Raw genomic sequence first — 23,631 nt, forward strand, 5'->3', positions numbered from 1 at the left:
TGTGGAAAAGTGATGTGCTTTCAGTTAATTTCAACAATAGTTTTTCAGTTTACTAAAATCCAAGAAATAGAGACAGGGAGATATGAAAAACAGGGGAGGAGGGAGAGACAGACAAATGGAGACAGACAGAGGGTAGGGAGAGACAGGAGGAGGGACAGAGAGAGAGAGAGAGAGAGAAGAAGTGGGGAAGAAAGAAAGGAGGAAAAAAGAAGGAAAGGATGGAGGGGTAGAGGTGAGAGAAGAAAATAAGAGGGAGGAGGGATGAGAGAAGGAAGTCGGAGGAGACAGAAAAATGAGAAAGAAGGAGAGGGAAGTAAGAAGAAGAAGTAAAAGAGAGGAAAAGATCAATTTAATTTTGGTTCTTTAGAGGCATTATGAATTTCAAAAGATTTGTGGAAATTTGTCTAAATTTATAGGACTGAGGTACATGTTCAGGACTCTTACGGTCATTTTGGTTTTTGATAAATGGTCATTTAACTAAAGAGTGTATATACCATTTTGTGCTGGAGTGTATCATTTTCTTGAGATATGCCTGTGATATTATCATCATAGTTACCATCACAGACAGGGTAGGTAAGATGTTTTATGCTTCTATTTTGTAGATAAAAGAAACCAAAGCTCATAGAAGGTGTATAATTTGCAAAGACTCATGCAAATCCAAAAGAAAAATCCTTATCTGTGGATATCCAACAGTGCCTGTGGGGTCTATTAAGAGATCAGAATCTTTTTAGTTACTTCTAGTAGATTTTTAAGCGTAGGAATAATCTGAAAAATGAGTTTTAACCCTAGAACTGAGGCCTAATAAAAGTTGACTATACATGGGCCGTTTATTGCCTTTATGGTTAGTATGGTATATTATAAATCGTTGGACTGGAGATGATACTAAATGTATCAGCTGGTCTTTGGTGAATGACATGAAGTACATGGCCGTGTCTCATCTATCTAAAATTCACATTTTCAGACAAAATTTTTGAGCTAGCTTTATGATAATAAATGCATTCAGAAAGCATATCTCAAAGTTTGGTCTGAAACGACCTTCTAGCTGGTTCATCTAATGTACTTATTTTTAAGAAAATTTTTTTGAAACGGTAGTTCATTCACCAGTTCACAACTCAAAGGGTTTAAAAGAATACACTGTAAAAAAATTTTTCTGTCAATTTTTGAGCCCTTCCTTGAAGGCAACCGATATTGATCAGCTTTTTGTGTAACCTTCCCAAGATACTTTCTGCCTATGTGATTAATATGTTTGCTTACGGGATATATTTAGTATGCATAGACCGTCAGTATCTGTACTTCTGGCAAGAATTATTTCTTCACTTTTAACATCTAACACTGGAATCATATTAAATTCATGCACTTCACATCATTTCTCTGAAGTCTTGCTTTTTGTTGTGGCAAGCAGAGTCTAAAGAATTTTTTTCTCTCTAAAATCTGTGTGATAGGGAAATAATACTTTTAAACTATAGTTCTTTTTTTTATCTTCCCTGAAGAAAGATGATCTTGGCGTGAGGAGTTTGTTGATGTCTAACCATTCTTTCTACCCGTATTTCTGCCTGAAGGCGTTTGACTTTGGCAGATATTGAGAGAATAGCCCCGCTGGCTGAGGGTGCCTTACCTTACAACCTGGCAGAACTTCAGAGGCAGGTAGGAGGAGTCTCATAAATATAATCACCTTCAAAAATGCTGAAGTAGTATGTACATGACTGCCTAAAGCTTCTGAATACTCTGAAAATTAAAAACTACTTCCTAGACAAAGACTTTGCTTAGCTCAAATATTAAATTTATAGAAATATTTTTACCCCACCCTTGTAGAGTATTTCTGTGGGGTAACTAGATTTATGTTTGTGTTTTTTTCCTTTTGTTTATCATAGGCTTGGCCCCTTACCCTGAAATTAGTAGTCCTTTCCTTTCATTTGTCTAGTCACATTTAAAGGTTAGTGTTAAGGTTCATTTTGTATAATTAAACTAATAGGTTTTTAAAAATACAAAACATTCTTCTAAGAAAACAAATCTTTCACTTGGGATTGTGCCTTATAACCAAACCAGCTGCTGTTGAGTCGACTCCCAGCTTGTGGCGACTGAGTGTCAGAGTAGAACAGTATTCCACAGGGTTTTCAATCGAGTCGACTCCCAGCTCATGGTGACTGTGTGTCAGAGTAGAACAGTATTCCACAGGGTTTTCAATGACTGATTTTTGGGAAGTAGATCACCATACCTTTCTTTTGGGGCACCTCCAGGTAGATGTAAAACTCCAATCTTTCGATAAACAGCCAGGTGTTTAGATTAAAAAAAAAAAAAAAAATTTTTTTTTTTTTACAACAGTAAAAAAGGAAAGCAGTATCTAATTAATGAATCACAAAGAAAACTTTGACTATTATTCCATTTTTGACAAAATATTAATTTTAGATGATTAAGACATTAGCTTCTGAATTCTGTAATATTAATACAGTCTGCTTCTGATTTTACAAAAAAACGTGAAATTACCTTGAATAGTAGAATAGAACATTTTTTTTAAAATCCTGTTTTAAACAGAAATCCTCTACTTCTATAGCACCTGGAAGTTGCTTCCGTTGTAGCAGATGGTCACATGGCTTTGTGTGGAGGTGAGGGTCAGGAGGGCAAGTCCTTGACCGCCTTGTATTTTCCTGCCCTAATAGACATGGGCTCTGTGTCCTTCATAATTCTTTGGGAGACTTCGATCCTATAGTAGTCTAGGAGACATGGGGGTTGGAGGAATATGGTGGGAGAAAGAAGAAGACAGGAGACAAGGAAAGAGAAAAAGTTAAATGGGCGTGCCCCAGAAAGAGCCCAAGTCTGCTTTTTTTTCATTGTTGCTATATTGGTGAGTAGCCAGGGATGGGCCAGCTGGTGTTCACCTTTACCAAATGTGTTAGTGAAAAATCAAGGTGTGTTAGTGTGGTCCATTTAGGAAGATTTGGTGGGACACTTTTGTTTTCTACTTGAGTTCCATGGAATAATGATTCTGCCCCTGAAGTTAATCAGAATTTCCAATTCTGCTTTATATAATCACAAACAAGATCTTTTGTAGTCAGGTTGAAGTTAATTGAAAATGGAAAATACTGCTTTTATATCTATATTTTATCTTAATATTTTAATTGTTTGCTTGATGAGTAATAAAAAAAGAAAAATATTTCTTTTTTTATTTTTTTAAAGCTTCCTGGAAATTAAAATATATCTGCAAACCATTGCAATTTAGCTTCTTTTGTAGCAAAAACAAAAACAAACCTCTCTCTGCTCCTATCACAGTTTACTTCCATTATAAGTTCTCAGATCTTTTAAAAATAGATGGATTTATTTTAGTTCAGTGAATCTTAATACAATTTTATAAACTTATTAAAATTGGAGACATGTTGAAATATTTAAAGAACCCTTATTGAATTTAATTTTATATTTTGTAGTTTACATTTGTGAAATTTGCTTTTGAATTTAGAAAAATTACGTTTTAAAGAGATATTTTTTAGTGTTACATGTCTCTATTAATAAAGTCCTGCCTGGGGACATCCTTAATATATGTACATGGGGAATATTTCATTTAGCTTATTAAAAATAATGTAAATTGAATTTAAAAGTCTCATTCTCTCCTTTCTCGGCTTTTCTGTTTTCAGTTTCCTCTTTACTCACCTCTTTTGCCCCTAGCAACTTTCCTAGGGGTCAGGTCTGAAACTTGTTTTATAATCTTTGGTGCCAGAAATCTACATCCCTCATATTTCTTAGTCCTTAGAAAAGTGATACAATTTGGCTACTGGTGTGAATTCCCTTTAAGACAGACTAGGAGATGATTTGCCTGCTTTCAGTGGCAGTGCTAGCATGGATCACCTCAAAGGTCTTGTCAGATGCTTAGGGAATGGACAGTGATAAAAATCACTACTTTCTTCTCCTTCCTTGGGTCTCTGATTGGTATCCAGAGTGGTGGTGGAGTGCCTTCTCCTGCTTTTTCCCCCAGCCAGTGGGATGGCACAGGGATTTGGAGCTTCTGGAGAATAGGCAGAGGCTTTGGATGTTCCTGTACCATCCCTAAAGGAAGAACCTCAGTGCCTACATCTTTTTATTTTTTACTCTTACATATCAGATAGATTGGGTAGTCTTACTACTGTGAGATAGGTATAGAGAAGTAATTCGTATTTTAAATGCATTCTTTTTTGTAAATTATTGTAAAAGCAATAACTGAGAAAATAAAATTCAGTAGAAGCCATAAGTGATTTTTAGAATCTGACAGAAACAGATTTATGAGGATTATTTAAGAGAAATTTAAACTAATGTCCCTAGTTATGTCCATTGTGAAACCTGACCCTTATTATCCTTGGGGTTTGATGCAAGTTTCTGTGGGCTTCAGTTTTCTCTTTAGTAAAGTGAGAACCTTCAGATATTTTCAAAATCCCTTCAAGCTCTTGCATTCTGTAAAATGGTATAAATCAATGGATTTTATTTTAAAAATTCTAACTTTAACCTCCTTTTTCCTTTTTAGCATTTAAAATTTTGTAAGGAGTACAGACTAGGACGCAAGTAGAATAATATGAAAATATGCTTAAGTTCTTTCAGCAACCCAAGTAATAGGCTAAATATTCTGCAGTTTTCGGTCCTGAAAAACTTTTTCCAGTTAACATGTTTCAGGATTATGAAGCATTCTAAGACAGCGGTATAGACTGCAAGTTTAGTGACTCAGTTTTAAATTTCTTTAGCGTACATAATTCCAGTAATGCCAAACATTACTATTCTTATTTCGCTTCCAAAAGATGTCTTTATTTGATTCTCTTGTAATTTTTCCTAGATTGCCAAACTAGGAAAACATAATTCTTTACATTTAGTTTTTAGAGTGTTCCCCTGTAGGAATCTACTTGAACCTTAAATATAAAGTAGGATGAAGAACATGTCTTGTTATTATTGCAATGTTAGTTGTTTTCACCCAGTGAAAGTCATTATGTGAACACTCATGCATGGTAGAGAATTTGTTAGCACAGAAATAGAAGTTATGAGAGAGGCAGTGGTTAAGAGCTTGGACTCTACCAATGCCACAAAACAATTTATGTGTAAGTTATTGAATGAGAAACTAATTTGCTCTGTAAATTTTCACCTAAAGCACCAAAAAAAAAAAGAGCTTGGGCTCCAATTATATAACATCTCTCCATTCTGTTTCCTCATTTGTTAAATGGGAACAGTAGTATCCAGCTAGTAAAGTTATTGTGAGAATTATACGAGATAATGCACTTACGTTTGTCCTGGCACCTACTAAGCATGCAACAAATGTTAACTGTTACTGTTGTGGCTGTTACTATTATTGAATATAAGAAGCCTATCTGAGCAAATCCCAAAATGGACTCAAACGTGTATATGACACAAGTGGTTCATCTACCCACACCTGCTTCCTGTAGGTAGAACAGAATGGGAAGGAAGGGAGGAATTGTATCTTTGTATTTCGTTCTGTATTGCGTGAAATGTTTTTTTGTTTTATTTTGTTTTGTACACTGGCTAAAATTCTACCAGTTACATTAAAAAAAAAAAAAATTAATTAATGATGGTGTTGACCCTGCTTACTGTCAAGCCAAGGTCTGAGATCACCAAGAAAGACATGACTCACGTATAGGCATTGGATGGCATAGCACTTAGATAAAGTAGGGTCATCTTCAGGAGTGGGCATCGGTCCCCTGTGGTCAGTGAGTCGCTCTTGATGGCCAACACAGGACTGATGGTCTGCATGCACCCCTCTTTCATGCTGCAGCCAGGAGACTTCATTCTCTCCTGCTGGGAACAGATGTAGAAATGGGGTTGGCCAGGTGCCATATAACACACTCACTTGGCTAAACAGTTCCTGGGAATGTTGACATGTGCTCAGGGCAAGAGGGGTGAGATGTGCCTATAGTCCACCAGCTGCTGTGGAATGTGTTTTAGGTCAAGAAACTCTGGGAAAGGGAATCAGCCCTCAGTCTCATCCCATTCAAAAGGCCAGGCTGACGCACCTGGTCCTAAACACGGCGTTCACTTGTGGGTCACAGGGAAACGCAGCTGCCTTCACTTGACTACCCCCCTTCCACAGATGGATATCCATATAGAAAAAAATCCCTACCCCACATCATACACAAAAAACTATCTCGGATGGTATGTTCTATATGTGAAAGATAAGAGTGTATAGAAGATAACACACAGAGTATATTTATGATCTTGAGATGAGCAAAAATTTCATGAATATGCAGTCATAAAGGAAAAGATTAGTAAGTTGAACTTCATTAAATTTAATAACTTTTGTTCATTAAAAGATACCATTAAGAGGGTGAAAAGACAAGCTATGGAATAGGGGGAGATATTTACAATATATTTGAGTAACAGAGAATTTGTATCCAGAATATATAAAGAACTGCAAATTTATTAGTAAAAGACAGACAGTCCAATGGAGAAATGAGCAAAAGACTTGAATAGAAATCTCACAAAAGAGGATTTTGAAGTGGTAAGAGAGAATGATGTAGGAAGCATCAAAAGAAGGTGGAAGGAACATGCCAAGTCACTGTGCCAAAAAGAATTGGTTGGTGTTCAGTCATTTCAGGTGGTAGCATATAATCAAAAACCGATGGTACTGAAGGAAGAAGTCCAAGCTGTACTGAAGACCTTGGTGAAAAACAAGGCTCTAGGAACTGACAGAATACCAACTGAGATGTTTCAAATAATGGTGCAGTGCTGGAAGTGCTCACGTATCTATGCCAAGAAATTTGGGAGACAACTACCTGGCCAACTGACTGGAAGAGATCCATATTTATGCCCAGTCCCAAGAAAGGCGATCCAACCAAATGTGGAAATTATTGAATAATATCATTATTATCACACACAAGCAAAATTTTGCTGAAGATTGTTCAAAAGCGGCCGCAGCAGTACATCACCGGGAACTGCCAGAAATTCAAGCCAGATTCGGATGTGAAATGAGGGTTATCATTGCTGAAGTCACATGAATCTTGGCTGAAAGCAAAGAATACTAGGAAGATGTTTTATTGACAATGCAAGGGCATTTGACCGTGTGGATCATAACAAATTATGGATAACATTGTGAAGAATGGGGATTCCAGAACACTTAATTGTGCGCATAAGGAACCTGTACATAGATCAAGAGGCGGTCATTTGAATAGAACAAGGGGATACTTTGTGGTTTAAAGTCAGGAAAGGTGTCTCTCAGGGTTGTATCTCTTCACCATGTTTATTCAATCTGTATGCTAAGCAAACAATCCAAGAAGCTGAACTATATGAAGAAGACTGTGGCATCAGGATTAGAGGAAGACTCATGAACAGCCTGGGTTATGTGGATGACACAGCCTTGCTTGCTGAAAGTGAAGAGGACTTGAAGCACTTACAGATGAACATCAAAGACTACAGTCTTCAGTATGGATTACGCCTCAGCATAAAGAAAACAAAAATCCTCACAACTGGACCAATAAGCAACACCATGATAAACAGGGAAAAGATTGAAATCATCAAGGATTTCATTTTACTTGAATCCACGGTCAACACCCATAGAAGTCAAGAAATCAAGTGACACGGAAGCTAGTTTGTTCTGTAAGCCTTCATTTAAAGTGCAATTAAAAAAAAAAAAAAAAAAGATCACAGCCAGAAAAAGAAATCAAAAGACACATTGCATTGGACAAATCTGCTGCAAAAGACCTCTTTAAAGCGTTCAAAAGCAAGGATGTCACTTTGAAGACTAAGGTGCACCTGACCCAAGCCATGACGTTTTCAGTCACCTCTTATGTATGCAAAAGCTGGACAGTGAATAAGGAACCAAAGAAGAACTGATGGCTTTGAGTTGTGGTGTTGGCAAAGAATATTACATGAACTGCCAAAAGAACAAATCTGTCTTGGAAGAAGTACAGCCAGAATGCTCATTAGAAGCGAGGATGATGAGACTTCCTCTCCCATACTTTGGACGTATTATCAGGAGGGACCAGGTCCTGTAGAAGAACATCATGCTTGCTAAAGTGTAGGGTCAGCAGAAAAGAGGAAGACCCTAAGCAAGGTGGATGGACACAGTGTCTGCATGACTGGGCTCAAGTATAACAACAATCATGAATGTGGCATGGGACCGGGCAGTGTTTTGTTCTGTTGTACATAGGGTTGCTGTGGGTTGGAACTGACTCAATGGAACCTAGCAACAATAACAACAAGAGAGAGGGGAGGAGGAACAATGGCAAGTGTTGTTCAGGGGGTAGAGAAATGGTAACTCTCATAAACCTCTGGCATTACAACTTTTGGGATCTGTGTGGCAGAATCAAGTACAATTGAAGAGACACATACCCTGTGATCTCACAGTTCCTCTCTTTGGTGAGAAATAAGTACAATTGTGCATTAAAAGACATGTGCAAAAATGTTTACAGCAGCATGATTTGCAATAGCAAATAATTGGAAACAATCCCAATAGCCCTTTGACATGGATAACATATGTTGCGGTATAGAGATAGCCTGCAGTGAAGAAAAGGGAAATTTTGATCTGGGGCAAGTGAGTTAAATAATGAGGGATGGGTTATAGAGAGGAGAAGAAGTGTACATTGTTTTGGAGCATGGAGCAATTTGGAGGTTAAAATCAGGTTAAAGACCAATTTTGGCCCTTTGTGAAAATAAATTTATTTTTCTTTACATTTTCTACAAAAAAATTGAATAATTTTTCAACTATGTGGGGTAAATGATCTTTGATGAACCAGCTTGGGCATATATGTACTTTTTAAAAAAAGGTGTTGTTTTTATTGGAAGTCGTTTTCAAGCTACTCACTCAAAAAAATTTATAAGCTGGGTTGTGTTCTGCCAAAACATTGTTGGAGTGATTTTTATCTCTATTTCACGTACGGCATTCCTTAGACATAGAACTTTGTCTCTTTTGTATAGCCTGCATTCTCAGGGACCTTCTTTGAACTTTGGACTCGTGAGCACACAGAGAAAGCATCACACTCCACTTGTTGTTAGGTGACAGCCTATTTACTCGTTACTTTTTTGGAACTTCTTACCTCTGCCTGTCATCTGTGATAGTTTTACCATAAATAGAAGTCTGCTCTCGAAAAGAAGGAAATTGGGTTTATATATTAGGTATTACTTACTAGCCTTTTAACTCATTTAAATTATTAGATTTCAAGTCTTATTACAGTTTTTAACACATTTTGACTCCCCTCTTATTGAGAAAAAAGTATATATTGTTCAGCATTCAAGGAGATAGAGATCTCTCTATACATAGGTAGGTAGGTAGGTAGATCTTACATCTTCACCTCCATCTCCTGTACTATCACAGCTTTAGATTTTAATCTTGCTTTGTAAGGCTAAGAATATTGAATTCAAATCTAAAACTATTGAATTCAGAGTTTTGGTTTGCAGTCAGAAGAATTTTGTTTTGTTTTCCCTAGGTTTCTTTTGCCATTTCAATCATAAGTCTAGTTGGTATTCAATCTAGCTTTTTTTTTTATTCCCTCCTGTCCTCAGTTAGGAGCCCTGATGGCCCAGTGGTTAAGAGTTCAGCTGCTAACCAAAAGGTGAGCAGTTCAAATCCATCAGCCGCTCCTTGGAAACCCTATGGGGCCATTCTGCTCTGTCCTATAGGGCCGTTATGAATTAGATTCAACTTGACGGCAACAAATTTGGTTCTTTTTTGTTTTATGCTCAGCATAAAAGACTTGAACTTTTCCTTCCTTTTCTTCTACCCATTAATAGTGTAATATTTGGAAGAGGCAGTTCTCTTTATTGAGCTGACATGCTACATGAAGCATCTGCTTTTGGGCAGGTTGTTTGACTTGTTAACCAACATCTAATTCTCATTTTTAAGATGAGGTGCATTAAACCAAGAAAAAAAGCAAAGAAGCCTCTTCTTTCCAAATGATGTTTCAACTCATTTCCTACCATATACGTACACTCAGGGAGCAGGTTAAAGATCATTTAATAAGCCCAACCTTGTTTTGCTTTGAAAAACAATTAATCTTGTTAAATATCAACCTTCTTGATCATAATCATACCCTTAAGAGAAAGGGTGCCTTTTCCTTTAGCCTATTTGCTCACGGTAGGTGATCGTCTTAGTGCTGAGTATTTTCTTTCAGCCTAAATGCTAAAATTTCAGTACACAGTCATTAATAGGGGTGACAGCTACAGAAGCATTGTATTTATGAATATTCATGAAATGAAATCCATAGCATTAATTACATTAATTTACATACCTGAATACAAGTGAACCATAAGTTATAGTGATAACTAACTAAACCTAAGGAAAAAAGAAAAGAAAAGAAAAGAAAAATCTTGGTAATCATATATTATATGTTTTCTTATAGATGCTATTTAATAGGGTGGAGGTGACATTTCTTTCAGAAGGCATTTGGGTATTTATGGGTAAGAGATGTTTTTAGCTAAGAATTAAAGCACGATATAATCCGTCAGTTTTCATAGGATTTTGTAGAGCTTATAAGCATTCATTAAAGGAAGAGAGTATAAAGGAAAATGTCTGTAACTGAACCCAGGAGAACCCTTTAATATGAAGAAGGGAATTAGTGGTTCTTTGATGCTTATTGGGGATCATAGTCCTTTTTATTCTATGAGTTTTAACTCAACATATTCTTTTGAGAGGACACATGATTGAAAATAATTAATATCTATGAGAATGAGGTTTATTTTCACCTAAATTTGTGATTGAGAAGTTCCAGTTTTGGAAAAAAGTTTTGTATGTATGTTCTTGCCATATAAATATATGTTTAATAGGTAACAAAACAGCTACATTGACTTATAAGGATTTTTAATTTAAGTCAAAATGCTATAACTTGAATTTCTTTCAAAATGATGATTTTAAACATCATCTTTGCCTTGAAGGAACAGGTTGTGTTTGTGTTTTTAGCTATGTTGTCTTTGAAACAAAGTACCAGAATTAACTAAAGCTAGCCATCACTGTATTACACAGTGTTCAGTCAACATTTAAAAACTAACTGAAGCATATTTGGTCAATATAATACTTTAAAGTGATATCAAAAAGGTTTTTGTATTAATAAATGAAAAATAAAATTATAAAGTATTTCATTTTTGTCCTGTTCTTTCATGATTTCTATTTTTGCATATGTTTAAAAAGTTTTATAATGTATATTATTTAGATTTATATATGTGTGCATATATATATATATAAGTAGTAGGATAGAATATACATATAGTTTATAAATGAAATCATATATTGGGGTTAGGCGTTTAAAAATTTGACTGCTAGGAGTGTTTGATCATAAACAATTGTTAGAGCCCATTGACCTAAAAGAATGGCGGAGAATGATGTGGGGAGATTAGGGCTACCACTCAGTTTATTTCCTATCTACAATAAGACCTTGGCAAGTGACCTGACCTGTAGGAAGCATGGCCACCTTACCTTTGATGCACAGTGGACCACAGAACAGCACAGTGTGGTCCCACTGTGGGTAGAAATTGCTGAGAGTCAGGTCCTCCTGAAGTCCTCACAAGGGAGTTTATTTACAGAAGATTGAAAAATATCTGACCCCTGAGAGCTGCATTATGGCACAGATCCTGAATACTTGGTAAATTACGTTCACCATTTGGGAGATAGTAAATCTCTAAACAGTCTAAAGTTATTATAATTATAGTAATAGAACAAAAGTGTTTACTATCATTTTGGATAGCATATTTTCTGCTACTTTGTGAATGAATCAAAATTAGACTTATAGTAAAGGTTCTGTTAAACTATGCTACTCTTTCTCTTACTAGATTTCAAATAAAAGTATCAATTTCAAATCCTTAATGGCTCTCTTTTGTTACTGCATATAAATCAAACACTTATATGGCCATGCAGTTGCATGGGTTAACTGGATAGGAAAAATGTATTTCCTACAAGATCATTGTGATTATGGCCTACTATGTGTAATTTTTACTTTTTTAAATGATTTTTTCCATGTCTTAAATTCAGTTTTGGAGCAATAGATCTGGGTTTTCACATAAGTGGATTATTATAAAATTGGTATATTAGGATAGCTGAGATTTATAAAATATGTACTGATACTGTTTGAAGTATGTACTGATATTGTTTCACTAACTGTCCAATTTTCCAAGGGTTTCATCTTTTCTTTTCATCAAACATTTATTTACTGTAGAATTTATTGAAACAACACTATGGTAAACGTAATAGCTTTTTAAAGAACTGTCTGCAGAGATGACAATGAATATTAAATATTTAAATATCAGATGCTTTTGTTAAAACAGAAATGCTACTTCTTGTGGTGCAAAATTTACAAAACAAGAAGCAGATATAACCTTCCTATAGGCTGCTTTCCAAATTGTTTGAAATATCTGGCTTTGTCATATGTAGCTCAGTTAATTGAAGTTTGAAGAGGTTGTGTCACATTAAAGCAAATCAGAGTGGACTCACTCACTTTCATCCTCCTTTTAGATTTTGTGCATGGATTCCCTCTCCATTAAATTATTTATTCCGATGAGTGTATCTGAGCTTTCCATTAAGGTGTTTGTTTTCTTTCTTTCTTTTTTTTTAATTTATTGTGCTTTAAGTGAAAGTTTACAAATCAAGTCAGTCTCTCATACAAAAAGTTATACACACCTTGCTATGTACTCCTAGCTGCTCTCCCCCTAATGAGACAGCACACTCCTCCTCTCCACCCTGTATTCCCCATGTCCATTCAACCAGCTCCTGTCCCCCTCTTCCGTCTCATCTCGCCTCCAGACAGGAGTTGCCCACGTAGTCTCCTGTGTCTACTTGATCCGAGAAGCTCACTCCTCACCAGTATCATTTTCTGTCTTATCGTCCAGTCCCATCCCTGTCTGAAGAGTTGGCTTCAGGAATGGTTCCAGTCTTGGGCCATCAAAAGATCTGGAGACCATGACGTCTGGGGTCCCTCCAGTCTCAGTCAGACCATTAAGTCTGGTCTTTTTTGAGAATTTGAGGTCTGCATCCCACTGTTCTCCCACTCCATCAGGAATTCTCTGTTGTGTTCCCTGTCAGGGCAGTCATCGTCGGTAGCCAGGCACCATCTAGTTCTTCCAGTCTCAGGCTGATGTAGTCTCTGGTTTATGTGGCCCTTTCTGTCTCTTGGGCTCATCTTTACCTTATGTCTTTGGTGTTCTTCATTCTCCTGTTCTGCATTCTCCTTTGCTCCAGGTGGATTGAGACCAACTGATGCATCTTAGATGGCCACTTGCTAGCGTTTAAGACCCCAGATGCCACTCAAGGTGTTTGGTTTTTTAAAAGCTCATTTCAAGTCAGTATTTTTTAAGTTTTCTTTATGATAAAGCAAATATTTATTATTCTTTTGTTTCAGACCATTTACATAGTATAACATTTTCATGATGAAAATAGTGAAGGACAAGACAGATATACTAATGTAGATAAATTATTATTTCAGGTCCCCTCTTTATGGGATACCTGTGAAATAGCATTCTGAATCGTAATAGGATTTTCCCTTTGCTTTATTTTTATCATAGATTTTATGTTAGAACTATGAATATGGCTAGGACAGTGGCTGTCAACTCTTAATATGTATCAGAGTGATTTGTGAAATCTTTTAAAAATACCAAAGTCTGGGCCTCAGGGATTTAATTTTTAAAGCCCTGTAGGTGATTTCCCTTGAATTGAGGAATGCATAGTTGTTAGGTGCCATTGAGTGATTTTCAACTCATAGTGACCCCATGTGATGGTAGAACTGCCCCATGGGATTTTCCAGGCTTTAATGTTTATGGGAGTAGATTGCTGAGTCTTTTCCCTGCGGAGCCACTGGGTGAGTTTGAACTGCCAACCTTTCAGTTAACAGCTGAGGGCTTAACCATTGTACCACCAGGGCTTCTTGTGGAATGTAGTTCTGGAAAATCAAATGCTCAGTAGCATAGGTCAGAAACACTGTATTTATTAGAGGGAACCTCCGTGGTTGCGCTGCAAAGCCAGCAATAAAGGCGAAAAGGCTCTGAACTCTTGAAATCATAGTTATTAAAATTTCTCACTTTACCCAAAAGAGAAGCCCTTGCACTTACTTTATGTATAATTTTGACAATACTGGTTATGTGATTTCTTGGATTCTAATAGATGAGAGGAACCCTGGTGGCACAGTGGTTAAGAACTTGGCTGCTAACCAGAAGGTCAGCAGTTCGAATCCACTAGCTATTCCTTGGAAACCCTATGGGACAGTTCTACTCTGTCCTATAGGGCCTCTATGAGTTGGAATCAACTCGAAGACAACAAGTTTGGGTAGTAGATGAGAAGCGCTAGTGGCATGGTGGTTAAGAGCTCAGCTGCTAACCAAAAGATCAGCAGTTTGAATCTTACCAAACTGCTACTTGGAAACCCTATGGGACGATTCTACTCTGTCGACACAACGGCAATGGGTTTGTTTTTTTTATTGTCTTAATAGATGAGAGGAGTCTCTGGGTGGCACAATAGCCCTGGGCTGCTATCTTAGTCATCTAATGCTGCTATGACAGAAATACCACAAGTGAATGGCTTTAACAAAGAGAAGTTTATTCTCTCACCAGCCCAGTAGGCTAGAAGTCTGAATTCAGGGCTCCAGCTTCAGGGGAAGGCTTTCTCTCTCTGTCGGCCCTGGAAGAAGGTCCTTGTCATCAGTCTTTCTTTGGTCTGGGAGCATCTCAGCACAGGGGACTCAGGTCCAAAGGACGCGCTCTGCTCCCAGCGCTGCTTTCTTGGTGATAAGAAGTTCCCTTGTCTCTCTGCGTGCTTCTCTCTTTTATATCTCAAAAGAGATTGGCATAAGACACTAATCTTATAAACCTTGTCAGTATAACTGGCACTAGTCCATCTTTTTACATCACAGTGGTAGGATTTACAACACATGGGGAAATCACATCAGAAGATAAAATGGTAGACAATCATTTAAGGGAATCATGACCTAGCCGGGTTGACAGACATTTTGGGGGTACACAATTCAGTGCATGACAGCTACTAACTAAAATGTTGGTGGTTGAAACCCACCCAGAGATGCTGTAGAAAAAAAGCCTGGCGATCTACTTCCAAAAGGCCACAGCCATGAAAAACCTACAGAACGCGTTTCTACTCTGACATACATGGGGTCACCGTGAGTTGGAAGTGACTTGACAGCAGCTGGTTTGGTTTTGTTTTTTTAAACAGATAAAAAACAAATTCATTGCCATCGAGTCGTTTCCGACTCCTGTCTGTATAGGACAAGAGTAGAAATGCCCCATAGGGTTTCCAAGATAAAAACAAAAGAGGTGGCAAAAATCAAACTAGGAGGGCTGCTGGTAAAAGAAGTAATAGCTGTGGGATGAGGGAAGATAGCAAAAACAGCTGCATTAGCTCTTGATACAGTAACTGATGAGCATAATGTTGACCGTAAGTCATTAGAGATGCTAGATTATAATCAGTATTCTCTGATTTAGGAATCAAGATAATTTGTGTTCATTTTAGAAGGATCTTTAAATTTAAGTTGGTTAAAGTAAAGAAAAAGGTTTTATACCTGAAATATTTGTGTAAAAGATTCACTTCTGTAGAATAACAGTATATTCCCCAATAGTGGCAGGTAGATGAGGTGTTAATAGGCTCATAAAAAATAGAAAGTTACTATGTCTGTTCAACTGGGTATGGTTTTAATTGCTAATGATGGAGATACCTATTTTAAAATACATTCCTTCCCTTTTTAACTACATGAATATCCTATTTTCTCCTTTCAGAAAAGATGTTACCTCATTAACCACCTCATTTTTAGGTTTCGTTTTCCGTTATCTTAAAATAACCAAATACCTTTTTAAATGTGCTTTATGGTTTTCCTTTTTTTTTTTTTTTAACGTGTTTTCTTCTTTCCCCCAGCAATCTTATGGGTTAGGCAGGCCTATCTGGCTCCAGATTGCCGAGTCTGCTTACAGATTCACTCTGGGCTCAGTTGCTGGAGGTAAGTGACATGTCTTTGTGCTGTTTCAAGCTTGTGTTAGTGTAATATTATCTCAGGAGACCAGGACCGATCAGCAGAGGTGCACCTCATTGTTCCTGTGGGTCATGACTGCAGGGCTTTCTGAAGTGTTCTTTATTTTTACCTCTGATCAGCGGACTTGTCACAGCATGACTGTGGCCCCTCTGGCTCCAGTCTGTCTTCAGGACACAACCTCTGTAATGATATGAACGTCTCGGATGCAGTGCTGCACTCACCTTAATTATACCAGCGCTGGCCATTGTGAAGAAATGGAGGACAAGGCTGCGGTTATGGTGTGGGGTGTGGGAAGCATAAAAATTTGGGCTACAAATCTTAGAACCTCATGAAATAGAACAACTTCTCAAAGTGGGTCAACTTTGCTTTTCTGATTATATTTTTTTCCTTTCCCCTTTCACTGGCTTAAGAAAAAAAGAAAAAGAATATTTAGGCATGTTTATTTGCTAAAATGAAGAACCCCTGCCCTGCCGAAATTTGAGAAACTTTTTTTCTTTCTTAAATACTCTACATAGAAAATGTGTAGAATCTAAAGTTGCTTTGTTGAGAAGAATCTACCAGGTGAGATTAAAATACTTCTGATTTTTCTAAAACAAGCCTGAACTGATGAGACTGACATTTTTCCTTTTCAGTCTCAGTTTTAGCAGTTGCAAAGCATGTTTTGATTTTCAGTTGAAAAATATTATACTCCAGTTCATGTAATAAATTTTTTAGTCCCTGAGAAATCCTGAAGCTCGATTAGTTAATTTTTTTTAATTAAAATCTGTACATAGGAATAGGGTAACATCGATACTTTTTTCCAATATGGCTATAACTAAAAGCAGTTTACCAACTGCTTTAGTAAGCTAACATCTATAGTCATTTTAAGAGGTAAATGGTACAATATTTAGTCATTTAATGGAAAATATAAGTATGTTGTAGATAATAGTTTGATGTTATAGAAAACCGAGTGTTGATTATTTGATGTTGGTGATGACTTACTTGATAATCTACTCTCTGATTTATGAGCCTGAGATATTAAAAAGCATTCTTGACAGTTATTCTCTGAAGCAGCTGTATTTACGGGTCCAAATGGTTGCTAGCCTGTCATCCCTCAACTGTGTATGGGAGAAGGAAAAATAATAATATGAAGTCTATTTTGTGAGAAAAGATACTGTGTTTTATTTTCTGGTCCTTTCAGATGGGATTTGTTTTCCTTGTGGGTCTCTCTTTAGTTGTACTGTTGCTGAAGCCTAAAAATTGTTCTGTTTGTAGCTGTGGGGGCCACTGCAGTGTATCCCATAGATCTGGTGAAGACTCGCATGCAAAATCAGCGTGGCTCTGGCTCTGTCGTGGGTGAGCTGATGTACAAAAACAGCTTTGACTGTTTTAAGAAAGTCTTGCGTTATGAGGGCTTCTTTGGACTGTACCGAGGTGAGTAAGCAAATCTCAGCCGCCAAGATTAAGTGATTTTAACTCACCATCAGCAGATTTTAACCCACTCGTTATGGAAACCAATGTGTAGCCTGCCCAGTCAGACTAGGGCTGTTTCTCTTTTTTTTTTTTTCTCTCATTGCTCGTTTCCTGTTTTACGTTCTTGCTGGTGACTAGCAATATTAGTCTTCAAACAGGGTCTTCATTTCCTCTTTCTGCTATTTCTGTTTCTTGGACCCCAAATCCCTTGTTTGTCCCAGCGTGGGTCTGTAGTCACTGCTCTCTCAAACTGAGGTACATGTCTGCAGGTAGAATGCAAGGACCACAGCTAAGAAATAGAAAGCTTCTTTTCCCAAAGAATTAGAGAGGAGAAATACACCCCTTCTTTGTGAAATACAAGCCAGGCTGCTACCTGAAGGTGAGTTTACAACTGAAAGAGATAACAAAACATGTTTTTGTCTCTTCCAAGGAGACCATTCATAAGTCTTTTCCAGTGAGTCATCTGAAGTTTAAAAAAAATAAAACCATTTGGCTCCAGGTCTCATTCTTGTTCCCTTCATACCCTTGGCTCAGAGGCACAGAGTCAACGCAGAGAGATTTTCTTTTTCAGGGAATGTTATCACCACCTCTAGACCGAGCACTGTGCTGTCAGCATCAGAGGCAGCGTCCCTAGCAGAATTCTCCCGCCCCCGTCGGCTTTGTAGGAACTTGTTCTCTTTGGAGAGGGAATGACTTTCATGTACTTGCTTTCACATTAGAATTTAGGGTTTCCTTCGGGAGGGAGATTAATTTTTTTAATCCCTTTGGGCGCCACTTCAGAAATACCCTCCACGTGCTCAAGTCCAGGGCATTTATGTAATTTACTGTACTTGTTTGTTTGCACACAGTCTCATTAATCCCAGCGCATTCTGAGCCCTGTTGAACTGTTTAGCTTAGGACCTCTTCCTAAGAAAGAAAGCCTGGGTGTGAACAAAGCTCTGTTCGCCTGGACTGGAGAAAAAACACCTCTGGTTAGCATTATGTACAGATATTCAAGTGGAAAATGTAATACTGATACACTTATATTTGAATGAGAGGGTCATTAGGATGTTTATTTTTGGCATTATATATAGAATAAGAGAAGAGAGTTGTTCTGAAATCAAACTAAAACTTGGATACCCTGCTCCTGAGAATTCATGTAATTTATTTTGCTCAAACATCTGAAACGCTAGCCTCTCTGAATTTAGCTGTACACATATGCTCCATAGTATGAGGTGTGCATTGTCCAGAATGCAGATCTGTGTGTGTAAATGCTTGTCTTAAACTATTAATCCTTGCATATCTAGATTCTGTTTAATGGGGAATCTGAGGGTTTGGGTGGCAGTGAGGTGTTTTTTTTTTTTTCTTTGACATCTTCAGTTTTTCTTTGTTGCATAATGACCTTTGTCCTCCTTGGTATGCTTTTAAATTGCAAAGAACATGTCATCTATTAGAAAGAACCTCGATATATACTACACAGTTTAGCCTTCTTAGTGAATGGCTGCTTACAGAAAATTTCACTGGGGAGAGATGTCATTTTAATTAAATGGGCCCAATATAGACAATGGGGGGAGGATTGTGGGCTGCTAATAAAATCAGTCCTTTAAACGAGAGTATTTTGTATTAGGGAAAAGATTGTAGGAGTCCTGTATGTGAACGCTGTAATTATTGAGAGTGTCATATATTGCTTAGAACCAGTCTATTATTCTGTCAGGTGATTGACAAAATTGTTGACAGATTAGCCTAAATTTCTTTGTAGGCAACAATAAGATGATAAAATGCCACAAATCAGTACTTTATTAAAATTCTATGAGCTTTATTGAGGCAAGTTGTAAAACAAATACACATGCTGACATGGTTGTATGGAAGTAGGGCCTGATAATCGTGAAGGTTAGAAAGTTAAGACTGCCATCTGCTGATTTATTCTTTTAAGTCAGCCTGCTACCCTTTAAAGGTGTGTGCAGATTGTGTGTTTGTCATTGATAATTCAGTTTGACTGACAGTAGCTTGTATGTATGTATACTTGTTGGCTTTCAACTCATGGAAAATCACTCGGCAGCATTCTCAAAGTAGGGTTAAGACCAGCATTGAGCGTGCAAACACGTAACTCCCCCTTGGCTGGGTGATTTAAGGGATACAAAACATTTAAGGCTGGCATCTTTAAAAAAGTGTATGCTAACAATTTGGATAAGCTATGTGTTTTAGAAAGTTGAGCCCTATGAATATCTACAGATGTTGAACTGTTTATATATATTTTTTTCTTTTCCAGTTTGTAGTCAGCCTGGGAAATTTAACTTCCTAAGAATAATGATTTTTCTTGTTATAAGGGGATTCCTTTGAAATCTCTTTAAGTTTGACATCTATTAGTAAATAAGGATACAATAAGCATGTGTTTTTGCTTGTAGAAGATATTCATTAGATGATACTTAAAACTGCATTTTTCTTTGTCATTTTGGCTTCCTTTTAACAAAATGAGTACTGAATTCTGGGTTTCTCTGAAGAGAAAAAAATAATGGGAGTTGATATTCTGTAATAACCAAGCCATTGCATGCTGTTATATAGGTCATGTCATTTGCAGTGAAGTCTGGGTCTCTTCAACAGTACACTTTCCAGAGCTTTTCCATGCCTACAGCGTTAGCTTCTCTGAAGTGCCAGTGTGTGTTATGTATGTTGTTGGTTGTAACAAAGGAGGGAATTTTTTACGTTGTTATTGGCAGTGTTCCTGGGTAGAGAAGACCCAAGGCTCCATTTCTTCCTCTTGTGCTTTTTGGGAGGCATTAGATAACTAGGCTTTACAGGAAGCATCCTTAAGAAAAGGGTTTATAGTCCCAAGAAAACATGATATTATACTTAACTCATAAATAGTTATTTACATACGTATACAGAGTTTTTAGGATAATCCAATTTTCCCTATTTTAATGAAAACCCTAAAATGTTTGAGGAGTAAAAAAATAAGGGGGAAAACAATTCCTTGTTGGGCTTGTGTATGCATGTCCAGTACCTCTGTTTTGCTCATGATTGTTTTTGTTTACCTAGGTCTGATACCACAGCTGATAGGGGTTGCTCCAGAAAAGGCCATTAAACTGACCGTAAGTTTCTTTCTCAAATTACATCATTGGTTTAGATTCTCATTAATCTAAAAAAAAATAAAGCTGATGCAGCTGAGACTGGCACACTATCAAAGCTTTGTAAACCTTAAAGTTTGTACGTAGACATTGCCATTCTTAATTTTTTTGTGAGGCAGATGTTTTATTGGCTTCGAAAACCAAAAACATGCAGTAGAGGAAATGGCTGGCAACTCTGGTTAACCAATGTTTTCTTTTTAATTAGGTTAACGATTTTGTTCGGGACAAGTTTATTAGAAGAGATGGATCCATTCCACTTTTGGCAGAAATCCTGGCTGGAGGTTGTGTAAGTATGAATCCTGGGCCCTTTCTCACCTATGAAAAGGCAAATAGATTCCTCTAACCTTTCTGCACATTGGATATGATATGTGAGTGACATTACCCTAAACTCCAGGGATTCTATGTAGGGAAATCTGCTCATATGAAATGAGCATTTTAATGTCGTTGCATAGTCTGACTGGTTTGGAGTGCAGAGAAGAGGTACTATCTTCAACAGTCTGTTTTTTTGCTGCTTCTGAAGCATTAATCTTCCTGATTTCTTTTTTTAAGTTCTCATTCTGATTCCTTTTAAATATCACAGAAAATAGAGCACTGTACATGGAGTTACCATACATTTATATTGACTGGAACTTTAAAACAACTGTGAGATGACTGATGAATTAAGCTCTTATGTTTCAGGTGTAGGACCAAGTAAGACATTGTGGTGTTATTATGCTTTCCTTCCTCAGGGACAGGAGGGTGTGGCAAACAACCTTAACTATATTGAGGCCATTGACAAAAATCCTGAACCCAGATATTTGATTATATTTACTTAGAGAGAACACATGGTTTCTGTCTTAAAAGTGTGAGCATAATATTGGATTTAGATCAAATTTCAAATCTAAGTTTCCAGCTCAACTAATTTTATTTGTGGAATTCATTTCACATTTGGTAATATACAATTTGTTTAAGACCAATTTAGTCTATTTTGTTCCTGAAAACATTGATAACTTCCAGTTGAATTGGCTGACAGGCTTGGCTAAAATCTTCTCTGTAGGTTGTGGAACCTGAGGTGATGAGGTTGATGACCTCTTCAGCTTTTAATTCAGGGAAGATCCCCTGGAGGTCAGAGAGAGGCTGCTTCAGGTTTTGGGTGATGTGATTTGTCAGCATGGCACATACCTGAGTCTTCACCTGTCTGCAACCAAAGTTCTTGTGGAAGAGGTGGCTTGGGGTGTGTGTGTGCACATGCAGATTCTTAGGAGGAAAACTCACCTTTTTGGTTGAATATTTTGCTTCATGAAGGACAAATAATGGATATAGAATTAGACCTTTGCTTAGGTGGATCACCAAAAATATAGTTTCTTCTCTCGCTCCTCTCCAATTAGATGCTGCAGTTGTTTCTCTTGTAATGAGAGAACTTTTGGACAATGTAAAATATTTTTCTCAGTGGTTTAATTTCCCTTTGACTGGGAAGCTTCCTACCTCATTTTTACCACAGCACATGCATACGTTTACCAGACATCTTCTCAGTCATGCTCTTTCTGTTTCATGCTCATTATTTCTGTTTCCATTTCTGATATCCTGATGTTGCCCATGAAACTGACCCATTCTCATGTCTGACATGTGACCTAAGTGGTTAAAACACCATCAGATATTTGGTCCTTTTGTTCTTCCTAGGTATGGGCCCTGTTTATAGGTTTGAACTTCGAGAATTTCTATTGAAGTCTGAGGTGCCTTGAGGGTTGTGCTGACACTCTTAAGTCTCTTCTTTCATCATGACTCATTTTTGGAAGCTTTGATGGATTGTGTAGCTGGAAATTGACAGCATGAAAAATAGTCAGGTTGGGCAAAATGATTTTCTGCTTCCCCCGCCCCTCTAAATCTCTTAGAGAGGAAAGAAAATATACATTTATTGAGTTTCTGCTGATGAATTGAATCACACTGCAGTGTAAATGATTGTTAAAACTTAATTGGTTACCTGTCCCAAAAGTCTTTTATGTATTTCAGCAAAAAGAAAGAGCCTCCATTTATAGACTATCAGGCACTGTGGAATATAGGGACTTTTTTTTTCCTGGATGATACTTGGTTAGCATCCACCAGGTCAACACCAGGAAGAGTGGCTGCCTTGATTCTGATATCAGAATCCTTACTGTCCTTGGAGGTGGTGGTGATACAATGTGAGTGTCCCTGTGGGTGTTTGACTGAGATGCTGTTAGTGTCACCAGATGAGAACAGTGCTGCTGTTCTTCCAAAAAGTACCCACTTCTAAAGATGTACCCAGTGCATTAACCTAATGCAGGTTAATTACGAAGAAATGGCTTAGACTTCGGAGTGGTCAGTATCGACTTCATAGGTTTGTTCTTAGCAGAAAGATTAGCTAGGGCTGGGTGCTTAAGTTCTCTATATGTGGGAGGAAAAATCCTGGGCCCCAACTCTATGAAAGTGATTTTGTTACCCTTTAGGAAAAATGGTATTCATTGACAAGATCATGAAGTAGCCAAGAAATAAAAATCTCTGGTCCTTGGGCATTATCTGAGTTTTTTTGTTTTGTTTTATGATTTGTTTTTTAAAGTATAATATTTGATACATGCAAAAGAATACATGCTTGTATAGATACAAAAAGTAATAGTGGGTATCCCTGGAACCCTGGTGGCATAGTGGTTAAGAACTGGGCTGCTAACCAAAAGGTCAGCAGTTGGAATCCACCAGCTGCTCCTTGGAAACGCTATGGGGCAGTTCTTCTCTGTCCTATAGGGTCACTATGAGTTGGAATCAACTTGACAGCAACGGGTAATGAGTATCCATGAACCTATCCCAACTTAACTAAAATGTCACTGCTATCATTGACAGGGTTTTTTGCCTTTAATGTAGCTCATCTGCCTGGGTGGTACAAATGGTTAAGCACTCAATTACAAGCAGAAAGGTTGGTGGTTTGAACCCACCCAGAGGCACCTCAGAAGACAGGCCTGGCGATCTGCTTCTGAAAGGTCACAGTGTTGACAACTCTATGGAGCACAGTTCTACTCTGACACACGTGGGGTTGCCTTGAGTCAGAATCGACTCAGCAACTGACAACAGCAACAACAACAAACAGTCTGCTAGATTCCTAGTGAGCAACAGGAACACTGCCTCGTTCAATAAGCTGACTGTCAAGACAGAGAATATTTCGAGTTTGTTCCTTCCTG

The 23,631-nt window shown here is 37.5% G+C and overlaps 1 protein-coding gene across 5 annotated transcripts in view; it reads left to right on the forward strand.

Moving 5' to 3' along the window:
- The window catches only part of SLC25A12 (solute carrier family 25 member 12), a 93,850-nt gene that overhangs the window by 54,075 nt on the left and 16,144 nt on the right, over positions 1–23,631 (forward strand). For all 5 annotated transcript variants that reach the window (XM_023542848.2, XM_003405984.4, XM_023542849.2 and 2 more), the window contains 5 exons: positions 1,560–1,644; positions 15,794–15,875; positions 17,163–17,321; positions 20,376–20,428; positions 20,670–20,750. In XM_023542848.2, coding sequence (XP_023398616.1) covers positions 1,560–1,644; positions 15,794–15,875; positions 17,163–17,321; positions 20,376–20,428; positions 20,670–20,750 — 460 coding nt within the window. The remainder of the gene's footprint in view (positions 1–1,559; positions 1,645–15,793; positions 15,876–17,162; positions 17,322–20,375; positions 20,429–20,669; positions 20,751–23,631) is intronic.

This window comes from Loxodonta africana, chromosome 6, assembly GCF_030014295.1.
Source record: "Loxodonta africana isolate mLoxAfr1 chromosome 6, mLoxAfr1.hap2, whole genome shotgun sequence".
Taxonomy (NCBI): Eukaryota; Metazoa; Chordata; class Mammalia; order Proboscidea; family Elephantidae; genus Loxodonta; species Loxodonta africana.